Genomic DNA, 17,288 nt, shown 5'->3' with positions numbered 1-17,288 from the left:
ATACTGTACAAGATAGCGCAAAGTAAACAACGTAGACTTACTTTCAACCCGAGAAGCAAAAAGTACAAATTAACTTCGCGGAGTCAGCGAACTCCAATTTACGAACCATGTTCAGTTCGTTTCCGACCGTTTAAAGAAGCGGAAAAGGACGAAGGGCAGAAGGTGAGCTATACGAGCTCCTCGCTGCTCCCGCCAATTAAGACACCGCGTTTCCCACGCTGCCAGATGTAAATATAGAAAAGCAGCAGCCGAATGCCGACGACATATGCATACACTACACCCCACACTACGGATTCAGCATTACAAATGCGCGTCGCGGCGTGCTCCTGCGGCGACCTTTTCATCGCTTCCATGGACACTCCTCCGAGAGGCAGTCTCGCAAGTCTCTCTCTCTCTCTACCACGTTTTATTTATTTATTTTTTTTTTTGTGCCACTGGCCTGCCTCAATGCATTCCTTCTCGAGCGTCATTATTCACGGCACCGAATGAGAGTGAACAAAAATACTTATAAAAGAAATAGAACGCTGATTCGATTACTGAGAAGTACATGGGAATAAGATCCAAAGGCCGGAGCGTCTTAGCACACTTCAACCTCGGTATACGAAGGATAGCGATGCAATAAAGACACGGGGAAAAGCGGACGCCGGTATATAGCCGGGCAACAGTCGAAAGAAACGGAAAGGAAGCAAAGGTCAGACCAAAGCAGCACGTCCGGATCAGTGCAAAGAAAGCATAAAGGCGGCAGAAGAAGCATACTTAATGGGACAAAGAAAAAAAAGAAAGGCTACATTGGCGATACAAAACCACAGCAAAGCGAAAGAAAGCCCTTCGGAGAAGAAGCAGAACCCCGAGCCTGGCTCTTAGCAATGCCGCGGAGATTAATCGTTAATTCATGCTCCTCCGAGATTCCTCTCCATTTGCAATTCAATCCCCGACCTGCGCACCCTCCACAACCTCCAGCCTCACTTCGTAATTAGGTTTTCTCCCTCGAGAAGAAGCAGCTCTTCGTCTCGCGAATTACAGCGAAAAACGTGAGTACCTCGGCACTCACAATGAAGATAAAAAGTGTCGAGTGATAAGAAAGTGGATGGGGGCAGGGATGAAGAAAAGGCACCGCGGACTCGCTCAGCGGAAACGGCACACGTGCGCCAAAAATAAAGCAGGCAAGCGCGCACACACAGACACACACGCCCACGCACACACAAGAGTACCGGCGCCCTCCGTTTCACAAGACGTCCCACCGATGCTGTTCAGCATCGCGCAGTAGCCCAGTTACCAGTTCGATGATTCATGAATATGATGCGCTTCAAGCGAAATTGGAATCGTCACTTCCTATCACGGAACGAATAAGATGAGTGGGTTCGGTAAAATGAGAGCTACACAGGCTGTTGCGATCGGGAGTCCTAAGATTTTGTGTATACGCTTCCCTCGCGGTGGAGTAAGGGAACGAGGGGCTGGGCCCGATATCCGAGACGTTTTAAACACACGTTTATATTACATTTTTACAGGAGTTTCAAAGTACAGCAAAATAAGTTCATGAAGAGGTTGTAGCAGCCGATCTCCAAGCGTCCGTTTCTCTTTTTATCCCCTTCGTTCTCATTGTTCAGTCGCCTTCCCCCAATCCGGCGTCAGGAGACGGATGACATCAGGTCCCACCAATCCGGAGGTTTGCTGCCCTTTCTCTCTGATGGGAGCTTTGTCCAAAACACACGCACGTCACGGGGCATGAAGATGGGAGGGATAGCGCACTGACCTCGTCTCAGACGTGGACGTGCCAGTTTTGGGCAGATGACAGGTGAAGGACGGTCGCCTCGCTAATTGCCTAAACCTCTCCTGACAGAGGTACTCCACTGGTGGCCATAAAGCATCCCAGTTGAGGATAGCTTTGACGCGGCCGTCGGCCCGTTACCAATTATCGCGCTATCCGTGAGCGACAGTTGTCGCGGGGTAAACGGCCGATCACAATAAGATTGACACCTCGTGTAACTGGGCGAAGCCCATCCAAGAACTTTCCCGCAAAAATGCGCACGGGCGAGTGTCGAAATTGCACATGAAAATCGCCCTTCTTCGATGGACACTAAAGGAAAATATTCGGCGGAGTCTGGTCTATAAATCATGCGCCTAGAAGAATATCGTCATTTTCTATGTGCCAATATATGACCATGTTGCGCCAAAAAGGCCGCGTTGACGTTAATAACCCCACGTGACCGCCCTCATTGCCGCGCTGTGAATAGGCTAGTGCTGACGTGACATGAGAGCTACTAGAACCCGAAAATATATGGCGCCGCTCCAATTTTCCATTCCTGTCATTTTATCGCATACAAAAGTTATGTCCTCGCTACGAATTCATCAGTACAGCAGCCTAACCTTTCAACGTCGCTCGACGTAATATTTTAATTTAGCGTCTCCTTAGACGCGAGCGCACAAGAACTCGGTCAGTCAATGCGATCAATGAAACGGGCGGTGTAATAAGTGTGCGCGTCGCTTTGATCGCCAGAAATATAATACGACAGCCGCAAAGCGTCACGGGAAACTGATCTGGTATGCACATTATCGTGGGTCTTACGGAGCAGATGCGGTGCCTCGATATCCTCCTCGCTCGCCGCTACGCGCGGAGCGGGGAAGGAGGTGGGCAACGAGGCACCCTCGCCACATTTGACTATCACAAGCCAGGCGGGAAAGTTTCAGCTAATTTGAAGCCAGGAAGTACGCAGCTTGTAAGTCAACATCTCACACGGCCTCTGCACGCCAACAACGCAAAGCTCTATTTCAAGCGAGAGCTGTCCAAGACGAGAACGTGGCGGCGGGCATTGCCTGCCCTGCCTAGCTTTCTGGCGCCGCGCGCAAGAGTTTGCGGCACAGCCGGCTTTGTGCAGCCTTTACGCAGGCCGACTCCGCAGCACCGTCTCCCACATTCACGCGGGAAACTTCCGCCTGCGAAGGGCCACACGGCGGCCGGCACCACGCGGCTTGGCGATGCGCTGACCATGACGAGGAAGCAGCAACTATTACACGAGCAGGTTATGCAGCGAGCGGTTAGTATAGAGCTGGGCTGCCCTCTCTCTCTCTGTTCGCTCTTCTCGAAATTTGCCGAGGACGATACGCGCGTAGCCTGAGGCCCTTGTCGCCAGCCGCTTGCCTATATAATAGGAGGTGCTCGTATCATTCATCCTTCGATTTATCGGTACAACTCCAAAATGTGACATTATCACGATGGCACAGGCAGTGACATAGATACAACTGTGTGAGACCAAACCCGTTAACACCGAGGCGAAAATATAGCACAACGGTGCTGGACCAAAGCTCAGTTTCTTTTATCGCAAAAGGACTTGCAGAGACACGCTTTTTTTTTTTCAGGAGAAACTACAGCCAAATCATTAAAATGCATACACCCGCCGATAAATTTCAATTAACGCATTATTTTCTTGGCAAATTGTCACTTTCTTCGCAAAGTTGCCTGGAAAAATGATGCTCTCCAAACACCCCATACATGAAAATTCGCGAGCTAGAAAAAGAAAAAAGAAAAATAAGAAAGCAGCAGCCCGGATTACTACTGGATGCGTGTTGTGCGGCCGGGCGTAAAGGCCTCTTCGAACAATCGCCAGTTTGCTCCACGTGTTCCCCACGTACCGCTACTGTCTTCTACCTCGCGACGACTATCCACAATGTGTTTGTCGCACGGACATGACACAAAAGATCGTAAACGTTGGAATGATGCAGGACCGCATCGTACACAGATATTGCCGACAGACTAACAAAACTATGTCCACGCGTCACTGAGCCACCGGCCGTGTGTGCGTGTGTGCACTCCTCCGTCTCACATATATTTAAAGCGACGCCTTTATCCGAATAACATGGCAGCGATGCCTGCGCGGTTTGTCACGTCAAGAGCAGCTGCACAGGCGAAGAAGAAACGGGAGCGAGCGAAAACACACACACACACACAGCTGCGTTGATCAAATTGAGCAAAGGCGCCCTTTTGCTCTACACTCAGTTGCTCCAATTTTCCTTCTTTTTTCTTCCCCTACATCATACCAGGGCAGCCGCGCGCTGCGGCACCAGCGACGGTGCTGCCCGCAGCGACCGCAGTGGCCATACTGGCACTGCAGCACTTCCGGCAGCGCGGGTTCCGGCCGCCAAAATGAGCGGGGCACCCGGTGGCGTGCAGACACAGCGGCGATGCTGACCGAACCATTTCTTGCGCGCGGCCTCCGCCCACAAAGCGGGCCAGCGGGAAGGGTGCCCCCGCCGCCGCCGGCCGAGAGCAAAGGGTGCGTTGGCCCCGGCGGCCGTCGCACCCATGCAACACACTGCAGCCACGGAGGGCGGCCGCCCTGGCCAAACATGCCAGTGCGTCAGCACTACTCACCAGTGCAGTTGTTGCGCAAACTCCTGGGAAAACATGCTATGCGTGTACTGGCCCGGTGAGGTGAGCGGGTACACGGATGGCCTCGGGATACCTGCGCAGAGCAGAGACGGGAAAGAGTCACGCACTGACAAGAGCAGCAGCAGCAGGGTCTCCTCGGGCCGCTACGGCCCGGGGCTGAGGACACCCCCCTCCCCCCCCCCCCTCCTCAGACACACACACAGCCCATAGCACAGCCATCAACGGACCAGCAGCCTTCCGCCGGTGGCGTTATATGCACATTTACAGAAGGCACCTTAACCAGCACAAACCTAAACGACGCGACGGGAAGCGCTAGGGGCGTAAATTCTGGAACTCGGAAAACATTTCATCTGTAATTACACACTCCCATATACCCAGTGTCCCAGCTAACGTTAAGCCCAGACCACACGTACGCTTGCGGACGCGCGCAAGCTCGCGTTCACGCGCCCACGCATGCGCAGACGGTGCGGCATGGCTCGTACGCGTCGAAACGCGGCGTGATTTCGGGGAACAGCTCCTCTCTGTTATCGCGCGCTTCGGTTGACTCGCGTCGGCACGCCTGGCTACGCAGCTACGGCGCGAAACGTTCAACTCTCAGTGAAGCAGATTTATATTATGCAAGAAAATGCTTCTTTCCTTTTTTTGCATTGATCTAATAGCTATAAAAATATTACAATTACGTTTATAGAAATTGAAGCATTTTGAAACACTGTCGATAACAGATTACGAAGCGGCGCCTGCCAAGGCGTCTGTGAGTGAGCCCAGTGATCGCGCGCTGTCGCGCGTCTTTGTGGATGCAAACCGCCATTACTCGCGAGGCGCGGCAGGCGCTAGGCGCGCGGATGCGAGCTTACGCGCGTCCGCAAGCGTACGTGTGGTCTCGGCTTTACACAAGCTGTTGAACGAAAAACAAAGATTTAGAACACACGGTGCGTGAGAAAATTATAAAAACCTAGGGTGTTAAGTCGTGAGCGTTCTGAAAACCGAACACCGTAGTCTTAAAATCGCATCTTGCACCTGCTTTTCCTTTTCTTATCTTTCTTTTTTTTTTTTTCGCTGAACAGCTCGTGTATATCAGCATTAGAGCCTTTCTCTACTCGCCGAGAACGCCTGACAGGCGCGCGCGCAGCTTCTCTGGAGCGATGTCTTACGAAAAGTATGGTATACGAAACTAGAATGTTTGACAATCACTAGAGTAAGCAGGCTCTCGCCCGCAAGCGGCTCTCACACAACGGAGCCTCGAGAAAGACTGTAAGAGGCGAAACGGCTACTCGTCCAAAGCGATTTGACTCTGCAGGCGGAACGGGACAGAGAAATGTAGTACAGTATAGTTGACGGTACTGGTTTAGGGATACGGATGCTAGACTGAAAGAACTTCAGCTCAGACTAACACGTGGATGAGTCTGCACTAGCAAATAAACAAACGGTGGAGAGCAAATGCCGTCGCGAGGACTCCACGGTCGGCCCCTTATTACTATTATTTCACGTTGCAAAGGTATACACATCTACCGCTGTATAGTGGAGGGATCCGCGCCTGTTTCGTTCACTCGCGATTAAACGTCGACTGATATCGCCACCAGAACAAGCCTTCGACCGGAACCGCCCTTGCTGTTTCCATTGCCACAGTTCCCACGCACCACGAGCTTTTTGAGACAGCCGCGCATAACAAAATCCTGTAACTCATAGAAGTGCTGTGACATAATTCGTCCAACTGTTAAATCTATACTCCTCCCTGTAACACTGCCCTCTTAAATAAATAAATAAATAAATAAATAAATAAATAAATAAATAAAATACCCGCTCTAGAAATTCTGCACTCGGTACACTTATCAAATTAGGGCAGGAATCGAATACACAACCTAGTTCTCAACCGTAACAGCGGCGGTGTGCAGGGAAGTGCAAGGTCACAGTTGCACAGGCGTGTGGTGAACGTCGAGCGGTATGGATGCAATCGCACCGTTCGTATGCTCTCCTTCTCGACGATGACGAGACGCTCCGCCGCCACCACCACACGTGCTGGCGCGTGCTCAGATGCCCCCGCACGGGACAAACAGCGCGCGGCCAAAAATATTTACGCCCCGCGCCGGTGGAAACGAAAGCGGCGAGTGCGGATCCGAAAAGGCGTGCCGGAAGCTGCAGAGCCGGCGTGCGGGAAGAAGAGGGCCGTTTGCAAGGCCGCACCCGAGCGCGGGCCTGCAGCCAAGGCGTAAATATTTGCAGCGAGCCGGGCACACCGTTCCCGGGCGCAGACCAACGCACGCACGCCGCGGCAAAAACAAGCCGAGCGGCCTCTGAACTCCGCTGCGGCGAGACGCCAACCTTCGAACGAGAGACAAAAGCGGCACAAAACGTCGGGCATGCAGGCGGCAACGCATGGCGCCGTGTATGCTAGCACTCTAGTTCCTCGTCGACGAGGCACGACAATGTAACGAGTTTTCCCTCTAAATCCTGCATGAAAAGAATCGAACAGTGACTGCGTTAACAAGCGGGCCAGCGTTTCTTCCGCCATAACCAGGTCGGCAGCGGCATTGATAAATCATCTGGCATTGCCGCCGGAGGAGTGTCCGACGCATCTTGTAGACAAAAAAAAAAAAAAAAGAATGGTGTTTAACGTCCCGAAGCTGCAAAGTGGGCACGTCGCATAGTGGAGGCCACCACAGCCGGAAATCGAACCGGCCACCTCACGCTCAGCAGCAAGAACGGCACCACCAAGCCTCCGCGGCGGGTCCCTTCTTGTTGGGACACCTATGACGCAAACGTGTTTCCGCTAAGCTGGTCGCCCTAAAAAGTGGCAGCAACAACAACAACAACAACAAAAAAAAATATGGCTGAAACACGTGTCGGGTGCCATGGTGAGAGGCCTTCGACAGAGAACAGTCGAGCGATTTTTAAGGTTGAGCACACACAAGAGTCGCGTGAGTAACGGATGAATTCCAACAACTGGTTCAAGGTGTATTTGGCAAATTCAAAATGATAACGAGTCCAAAAAAATGGTCGGCAGTAATAAGAATCGAATACTTACATTTAACAGAAAGTGACAATGATTATATTGGTGCACCCCATAGCTATACGCCTCTCGCCGGAAATATCTACGGAACAAGTCCATGCAATCGTGAAACGTTGTGGAGTTTGATCAACGTAGAAAAGTATAGGTGTAAAGTGCGAGTGATGCGCAGAAACTTTGTATACAGAAGACCTCGTTACCCAAGGTGTGCTGCACTTTATATAGCCAGCGGAGAGTTACAGCCGGTGCTATTTATCGGCTCCAATTTAGCGGATGTTGTTGGCTGCAGGCTAATTTATAGCCTTGCTGGACATGGATGGATGGATGGATGCTATGAACGTCCCCTTTGGAACGGGGAGGCGGGTTGCGCCACCAAGCTCTTATTATATTGCCTAATGTCCTACCTATGTTAAAAAAGAACATGATGAATTCCCACAACCAAATTTTCTGAACCCTTATGCATGGTGAACTTTGTTTTTGCACGCCTCCGTTCTTTGTCATTTCCCTACTTTCTTTCCACCAATCTTCCAATCGCCGCTTGCTAATCTCTACTGCGGACATGTTTACCTTCCCGCCCTCGCTGAACTCAAGGGCTTCAAGGATGCCAGAGATGCCTAAATCGACCGCTGAGCAGATATCGTCACATTCTAATAAAACATGCTCCATCATTTCCCTAGCTTTACCACAGCAAGCACATGCCTTCTTGCTTCTGATATCTCGCTTTATAAGTGCGTGCTCTAAGGCATCCTGATCTCGCTTTGGAAAGTAATGAGCTTCCCTTTGAGTTATCACAAATTGTTTCTTTCCTTATTTCGTTTTTGCCTCTTAAGTAGTTACTTATAGCAGGTTTCTTTTCCATTGCCGCCACCTATGGGATTACCTCAGCCTCTCTGGCTTTGCGCTCTATGTTCTTTGTTGCCATGTTGGCCACCAGACAGCTCGCATACTTGCTGGAAAGTTTCCTAGTTCTTTTCCTCCACTGTGAATCAACGTTTTGCCCGTACCGATACCTCAACACTCTCCCAGCCCATTTACTTTCTTCCACATTCCTCATAATTAATTTTACTGTGAGCTACCCTCTAGTCCAGCCCATATCATCCTGCACAGCTTCATTTGTAGTCTTCCCGTGCGCGCCCGGCAGGGGCGTCCAACTGACCTTTGGTTCACATCGAGTCCTGATTGTACCCCTGATTTAAAGCAAACAACCACATTTGCTGGAACCATTACACCTTTCCACATACCCCGGAGCACTTCGTATCTATTGTATCCCCATAGCGATTTGTGTTTCATTATGGCTGCATTTCTCTTCCCCTGTGTTATTGTTTTTTCCTGTGCTTCCAGATATCTGTCGCCTTCGTTTATCCATGTACCAAGGTATTTATATTCTTTTAACCGGGGTATTTCCTGGCCCTGAATTGACACTGTTTGTTCACTGTTTTCATTAAATACCATAACACCTGATTTTCTAACGCTAAATTTCAGACCAAAATTCTCGCCTACCTGTCCACAGATATTAATCAGACATTGCATATCACTTTGCTTGTTAGCTAGCAACACAATGTCGTCCGCATAAAAACAAACCTGGAGGCTGCTGCTCTACCACTGTACCCGCCTGGTTGTATAAGAGATTAAACCCGATATTACTTTCCTCTAGCGCGCTTTCCATCCTCACCATGTACATCATAAACAGCAGTGGGGATAAAGGGCACCCCTGCCTCAGTCCCTTGTTGATGTCAACTTTCTATTCGCTCCTCATCCCTTCCCATTCAGCGCAAACGGTATTTTCTGGGTAAATCTCTCTGAAAAGACGTAGACAATCGTCACCTAAGCCTTCCCTTTCCAGAATATCCCACAAAATGTTGCGGTCTACGTTTTCATACGCGCCTGTAATGTCTAAAAGGGCCACATATAATGGTCTCCTTTCTACTCTGGATATTTCAATAGACTGAGTAAGGTCGAACAAGTTATCATTAACCTATTCTGAAGCCATTCTGAAGTTCCCGCAAAATGCCATTATTGCCAGCAATTGCTGCACTCTAGCGCCACCTTTCGGCAGAGTGCAAGACATCTAACATTTATAGATAAATAAGTACGTCCTTCAGTGCGTCCTCATTCAAAGCGCCTCGCGAGAGAACGCCTACAGCAATGCGGAGCAGAACACAAGCCGCAGCTCGTGAGCCATCCAGCGCCCCATGCAGCGCCAACTCTCCGTCCACCCACCCCCGACACAACGCCCCGAAATAAGATTGCTAAAAGTTAACAACCATAATATAAGTACACATCATCAAAAACTCGAGCCGGGGCTGGAAGACCTCCCGCTTTAATGTCCCGTATACTCGCGGACGACTCGACGCTGATGTGCTTCAAATAATTACGCTTTGTAGTGAGTCTATAGGGCACTAGCAGAAATAATGTTCAACATCTCCTTAGGTCTTACACGTCACACGCAAGGGCGACGCGGCACATTCGATTTTGCTGAGCCATGTAGGAGTACGCGCCGACTCCATGCGGAACCGATATTGCAGAGCGGTCTATCTGGCCTGCTCAGTTCCTTTGTCACACAGAGCTGGTGAAGTAATGACCATAAAAACTAAAAATAACTGACAATGGCTTGTTTCAGATGATGTCGAGTGTCTGTACAAGTGCCTCAAGCAGTGCAGTGACGATTTATACTCGCGGGTGAGTCGGATCAATTTACCAAATCAACTCCGGCCCCTGTTCTGGCAACTGACTCCTCGAGCGGCACATCCAGCGCACACAGATAATTTCCCGGCATCAAAGCAACACGTTATGTGCTACTAGCGACGACAGCTTCGACGAAGGGCCGTTTGTACAATAAAGTTGGACTCTCTGTCAAACTCGGGCGTGCACGTTCCGAATAGCTCTCCATCGTTTGTTTTAAAATCCGCTTAAAAGCCGCTTCCGGCTAGATTCCGGCTGGACGCCCCACCATTGATTGTATAGTGCGCATCGAATACCCACGAGCAACAAACGTAAATAAAAAAGCGCAGTCAATCCAGCTGCCGACGATCGCGAGGCAGCAAACGGCAGCGATGCAGAATCCGCCAACGCAGCAGAGCACATTACATACTCTGGTCGGTGGCCTCTAGAAACACGGGCTGCCAGGTCTGCCGGTTTTCCACAGCGTCGCCCCCTCGTCGACAGGGCGGCGTGCCCAAGCTTGGCGCCGCGCGAGGGTAGCCGGCATACACAGATCTGTCATTGGCATCGGCAATTGTGCGGCCTTCCGGGCACACATGGCGACCAGCGCCGCGACATAGCGGCGCGGCCCGGCCATCGCAGATATATAAACGACGTTAATGCGCTTATCAGAAGCAGAACCGGAGCCTCGCTTCTCAATCGCAAGACCGCGCGCGCGAAAGACCGTTACGCTGCGACCGCGCTCGCTCGCTCGCGCTTGGGCGAGCCGCCGTCGCGGCCAGCGAGGACCGCTATCTTCGCGTCCACGCGGCAGCCCCTATCGGTGCACGGCGTCTCGGTGTGCATGCGCTCGCCGAACGGGCCGCGTCCGTCGTTATCGAGCCGCGAGTTTGACTAATGCCTCCTCCCATCTCCCTTCGATGCTGGCCGCACCAGCTCTCGGGACGTTCCGTTCTTTTTCCCCCTGCGCGCGTTGCTGCGAGCGAACGACAAGGCGCCGCGGCGTAGACGTGCACGGCGCCACCGGGCGGACCGCGAAAGCGCTTCACGAACGCCCAAACAAGAAAGTCCTGCGATAGGAACACCCGGCAGCATCAGGGGCGAGCTGACACGCGGAAAGGCTAAGCCAAAGCACGGAAGACACATCCAACAAGCACTGCCGAAAGCATTTTCCATTTCTGCCGAAAGAACGAACGGAATAAGCTTCTGTCGAAGCGACAGCGGCGCCCAGTTTGCCGACTCCTTATTCGTCTGCGTTTCGAGTCTGGAAATTATTTTGCAGTCGCCAAGGAGACCAATCAATATGTCAACAACAAAAGGCGCGCTTGGTAGTCGTTCCACGTATCTTCGCTTTGGCGTGAGGACCTAACACGGCTGAGCGCAATTTCATACATATATATATATATATATATATATATATATATATATATATATATATATATATATATATATGTGTGTGTGTGTGTGTGTGTGTGTCGCACTTGGCCGTCGCGCAGCGAGCCGTGCAACGAAAGAGCGCTCCGCAACGTGGCACCACTCAAACGCGCAGCCATGCGGTCTCCAAAGCGAAAACGCGCCGCAAGACGACGGGCGGAAGAGGGACGCGTCAGTGCCCAATGCGGTTAGCGCGCGCCAACAAGGCGCCAAGGATACCCGGCGCAGCGCGCCAGCCGAGAACGGGATCGGATCAGCGGCGGGAGAAATCAGATTGCGCCCCGAGCTTACGCGACAGCGGCGAGCAGGGCGCCGGTCGTTTTGCCCCGCATTCGGGCCAAAGTTTCTCGGGTGTTCCCGAGCCTTCGTCGATACGATAACAGGGCCCGACCGAAAGGCGTTTCGCGAATGCCGTTAGAGGCGCCGGGCGCCGACTACGTGCGCGCGGTAGGGAGGACGGCTTTTGGGCGCCCCTAACGACGTTTTCCCGTTTGCGCCGGCAGAGCCGAAATAAGACGCCCGATCTCCTTCGATCCCGTCTGTACTTGGCCTCCTCCTCTCTCCGCGTTCTTTTCTTCCCCATCGAAGAGTTGGAAAATTACCCCGCCTCGAGCAGCGCGCGCTCGCGGCGGGGAAATTGCATTTCGGGCCCCGCAGCGAAAGAAGAACCGAAGCTCTCGGCTCGAGCGAGCACCACCACTACGCGATGCATCACCCCTTTTTTTTTCTTTCCCTAACGCTGTAATCTGCCACAGCGACGAGCGCGCCACCGCCGTCATGGCCCCGGGGTCACGCTATCCCATCTCCGTTCCTGCTGTGTGTGCGCGTGTGTCACTCGACGGACCCTCCGGCGTTGCGCTCCCAACGAAAGCCGCTGTCGGCCCGCGACAGAATCCTGAAAACGAAACCCGAAAAACAGTTTTTCTTTTTTTTTTTTTTTTTTTGGGGGGGGGGGGGGGGGGGCGAGCGCGCCCAACCCCTTCCGCTCTTTCAGCGTCACCGTTTACACACGGTTTTCGTAACGTGCTACTGCGAAGCTGGAGTCTTGTGGACCATGCTTATACTCGCACTGTCCCATGAGCCCACTCAAATACCGTAGCCGGAAGTACACGCTGCTACGTAAAGGGACTGACAAACACGCGTACAACTGCTTTGTCACACGTGTAAACTTCTTACTGTCGCTCACCCGTCAGAGCTCCAAAGCGCTGGCTGTAAGCAACATTAGCCCCAATATATACGCGGCTTGGTCAGTTCCGGTCAGAGGCGCTTTGGCCCATATAAGAATCTTATCAGTGAAACTTCCACAATACGGCAAGAATAGGAAATCACCTTATTATACCAATTATAGCTCCGATAGGCATTAACTGTGGTGACCTTTGCACGTCATTTCAATCACTGCTTTCTGTGTATGTCGGCTCTTTGTGATATACATTCCTGTGTTTGTGTCCTGAATAAACTATCTGGAATTTACCGCTCGTGTCGTCGTTCAGGCTTGTTGCTCTCTATTCGTCTCTTTAGGGGTAAATCAGCAAACTCTATACTCGTGGACAACTTTCTGTGGCTGTGAAGGGAAAGCTGCGGGGGCGGAGCTTCTGCACATGTGTTACTTAGTCCGCCTGCGTTTGACAGTGCTTTTGGCTGCTCGGAACAGACGCTGAATCGACGCAACAACAACAAATTATGGGCTTTATGTGCCAAAACTACGATTTCATTACGAGGCTAGCCGTAGCGAGGGACTCCAGAAACATTTGGACCACCTGTGGTTCTTTATCGTGCACCTAAATCTAAGTACACGGGTGTTTTCGCATTTCGCCCCCATCGAAATACGGCCACCGTGGCCGGGATTCGATCCCGCGACCTCGTGCTCAGCAGCCCGACACCATAGCCACTAAACAACCACGGCCGCCGCTTCCACGTGCGACGGTTTCGCGTTTGCATAGACGCAGAAGGGAAAAGCCGCAAAACAAGTGAACATTCAGTGGTGTGCTCTGTCTTATTTAATTGTTGCTAATAAGGTGTTTGTGCTTTTTCTTCCCCAGCCTAAACCAACGTGGATGAAAACGCGGGGCTATTTTCGGAGGCGCTCTCAATTGTGCGCGCTTTGCCTCCGTAGCTTTCCCTTCATAGCCACAGAAAGTTGTTGCGCGAGTATAACTAAGAACTATAGTTCTTTGCCAAGGACAGAGCGTTCTGCCCGCAAGGCGAGCAAAAAGTCTATGCTATAGGGGTTCATGTGTCGGTACACACTCACCCGTCTTGGGATCGATGTGGACCGGTGGGATGCCCATATGAGCGGGCGGTGGCTGCGAGAAGGGCTCGTTGTAGACCATGAAGTTGAGCGGCGATCCCGGGTGGGGCGAGGCCACCATCGGACCCTTGCTCGCCTGCAAAGAGAGCACGAGGCACGGTCAGTGGGTGCCACCAAGGCGTGTCGAAAGGCAGAACCGTGTGCAAGTCGCGTACGATCGCAACACGGCGATGTCATGCGTTTCGATCGATCGGTGACATTTCGGGCACACAGTTTCACCGTCGAGACACTTAACTCTGGCATCGGAGCGTCAACAAATGTATGACAGTCCTGGTACGATAAGGTTATATTATATATATAGTGCAGCAATGGGGTAAGAATGCAGAAGAGCGGTGGGCTTGCAGCGTGTACCGCATAACTAAGCGCTGCACACGCAGCGTCCGTTCGCACGGCGTAGTAATGAACAGTATACGGCGCACTGTTACAGGCTGCAACGCGCGCTCCGACCACCGCGACAACGCAGCTGAGGTTACAAATCGCGCGATTGTCGCTAGTAAATTGAGCGCCGAGTCACACGAACGTCACCAAATGACAACTGTGACAAAGGAAGAACCTGGAGCGGAACGCAAAAGGGGGAAAACTTTGCCAAAGTGAACCACTCGCTGTCTTCTTTGCGCCGCGGTGTGCACCATACCAAGTATGCAGGCATCAGCCATTAAATATTCGCCGCCCCTCCACTACGCTTTTTTAATTCGCACGCAATCCTTTATGTCCTTCACACCAAATTCTCGATAAACGTATAGGGCAGAACTCATTCGCGGCACAGCAAACAGTCCTAAGCCGTGCCGAAGGCCCGGTAGTGCCCGTAAATACGGTGGCATATCCACACCTATAGTCGCGGACGCCCCCGCGTTGATATTGGGTTTCTCAATTATCTCTCTGCGCACGTATTATCCCCCTCCCTTAAAGGGCATTCATATATTGCGGCAAGAAAAGGGCGCCATAACGTCCCTAGCACGGTACCGAGATTCCCACTCGCAAAGCGTAGTCCCGCGATGGAAACTTTCGCGAGCACCATTAATTTTTCATGCAACCGAGTAGAATCGTATGCTGTCGAGCCCGCAAATCCGTTGAACCCGGGCAGCGTACGCGTAGAAAGTTTCTCCGAGTCGACGCTGGCCTTCGTCAATCGCTGTGTATACACAAACATGGCAATCAGCGCGCAAGTATCGAAAACCCCCAGGGGCGGCGTACGCGCGCAGAGCAGGCTAACAACGGCTGCGAGACCGCAAGAGACGACCGCGCCCGCCGGAACGGTCGATCTCCGATTCACAAGTTAAACAGCGACAGCGTTCGGCTCCCGCTGCCCCTTGCGTTTACTCGGGGTGTAATGGGGAAGGCAGCGGCGGGCCTTCGGATCTGCCCGAAAGCGATGCGTAGTTCATTATTTCCCTCTCGGATCTCGCCATCCACGCAGCGCGCCCGAAACTCTTTACGCACCCGGCTGCGCACGCACGATCGGTCGGTCGGTTCGAGACGCCTGCGGGGCACGATGCAAGCCCGCGAGATTGAGAGATTATCCGTTTATGACGCTGCGGTGAGGGGGGGGGGGGGGGACATGTCGCTTTCGTAACAGGGGCAGACTCGCTTTTTTTCCGTGTTTCCTCCTCATTCGATCTACTTTCGTTCCCGCTCAGTCCAATCTTTTAGCGAATAATAATAATAATAATAGTAATAATAATAATAATAATAAACAAGAGAAAACAAATGGAAAAACAGTAGACGTGCGCGACGCGTTTTAAAGCAAGGGCGTATACAGACTCCGTTTACGAGAGAAGACCAAAAGGAAACCAATTTTAAAACCGGCACGCGCAGAACACAGGCGCGCGCGAACGCCTAGAACGAAAGCGACTGTACAGATTCCCATCTGCGCTCATCTTTCAGAGCGTCGAGTTGGACGCTTGCTCAGGCATTACAAACAATGCGTTCCCAGACACGGGGAGAAACATTTTGGAATGCGCGAGCACGGGCGGCGCTTGGCAAGCGTCTGCCACGGCCTGCGCGGTACAGGGCTCGCTGACCGCGAGCGAACCGAAGGTCCGCACGAGCACCGCGGCGCTCCCGCGTGCTTCCCGCTCCCTCCCCCCCGTCCTCCTGCACACGCACGCCCCTGGCGACAGAGCCCGGGCCGTCATGAATGGCCCGGGCGCGTACGTTTTCTTCTTTCTCGGCCGCTGGTTAGCCGGCCGAGAGAAAAACAAACGCCGCGGCGGCCACAAGCAGCAGTCGTTTTCCGTCCTCCGTACCCCCCACCCCCTTCCGCCCCGCTGCGAAGGCCGCCGCGGACAAAGCCGCACACGACGGACGCGGCCGGAAAGCGCGCGCGCGCCCTGCAGGCCGCCGCCGCCTTGTAATCAAGCTGTTGGCGCGGCGCTTCACAGCTCGGCCCCCTCTCGCTCCCTGGACAGTAGACACATTAAGACAGCGGGCTCGCGCGCTGTCCGCCGCCGGCGGATGCTCTAAATACGAATCATTAGAGGCTACTTTGGGAAGGGTCCAAACGAGGTCCTGGCGACGAGTGTCCAGGCCGGCCAGCCGTCAGCGCCGCGCGCGCGTAAACGGCCCACGGGGGCGGCGCGTTTCCGGAGACCGCACCTTGTTGCCTCCTCGTCTCTCCCTCTCGTCTTTTTTTAACGAGAACAGCCAACGCAGGCCGGCACCTGACGACGAGAACCGCGCGCCTGCCTGCCAAGTGCGTGCTCTCACTTTCCGCCGCTGCAAGAGAGCCCGGGTAGCATAGTACTACGCGCTTGCGTAAAACCGATGGATGGAAAGAGGGAGAAAAGTCCGCGGACGCCGCACGCATCATTCGCGGAACGCGCGCAGGAAACGGCGGCGGGGCTCGTTTTGTGTGGTCGGCTCGAAACAACAACGCACGGCAGCCTTTGCTGCTCCTCGAAACAACCCCCGCGAGTAATATAACCGCCGATTCGTGCCAGCTCACGTAGATTGTTACGTGGTGAGCGGCAACTGTAAGAAGCAGTCCCAAACATTTTGCGTATTTCTATACGAGTGCGCAGAACGACGCTTCGATATAATTTACTGCGCTGCGCGATTTTGGAGCAATGCCTATTACGTACGATGGCAATCCTTTTCGCTCTTCATCGGTGGTCAGAGCGGCGCTCCGCCCGCATTATCAATGGGATCGGCCGGCCCGGAACGGTAGACCTTAAAAAGAGTGGCATAAAATCGAGCTGGAGGGAATCGCTAAAAAATCGCGACCCTGCTTGAACTGCTTTATTATTATTATTATTATTATTATTATTATTATTATTATTATTATTATTATTTAGCGATAAGTGCAACGTTAAGCCCAGGTAAACAGCACGCGTATTTTACGCTACAGCTGCCATCATTAAGGCACATTTTAACGACTGGTATGTTCACGGGATAGCTGCGCTCGATCAACACATACCTGCGAGTTTGTTTAGGCTATTCAGTTTAGTTCCACCTTTAGATATATCATACAGCGCGTAATTTATAACACAGCGTAC

The 17,288-nt window shown here is 52.5% G+C and overlaps 1 protein-coding gene across 4 annotated transcripts in view; it reads right to left on the bottom strand.

The window, feature by feature from the left end:
* The window catches only part of pan (transcription factor pangolin), a 222,987-nt gene that overhangs the window by 38,624 nt on the left and 167,075 nt on the right, over positions 1-17,288 (bottom strand). For all 4 annotated transcript variants that reach the window (XM_050196805.2, XM_050196806.2, XM_050196807.2 and 1 more), the window contains 2 exons: positions 13,738-13,870; positions 4,370-4,460 (listed from right to left, as the gene is read on the bottom strand). In XM_050196805.2, coding sequence (XP_050052762.1) covers positions 4,370-4,460; positions 13,738-13,870 — 224 coding nt within the window. The remainder of the gene's footprint in view (positions 1-4,369; positions 4,461-13,737; positions 13,871-17,288) is intronic.

Source organism: Dermacentor andersoni, chromosome 1, assembly GCF_023375885.2.
Source record: "Dermacentor andersoni chromosome 1, qqDerAnde1_hic_scaffold, whole genome shotgun sequence".
Classification (NCBI taxonomy): Eukaryota; Metazoa; Arthropoda; class Arachnida; order Ixodida; family Ixodidae; genus Dermacentor; species Dermacentor andersoni.
The sequence above is the reverse complement of the archived record's forward strand: the minus strand, read 5'-3'. Positions and strand labels throughout refer to the sequence as shown.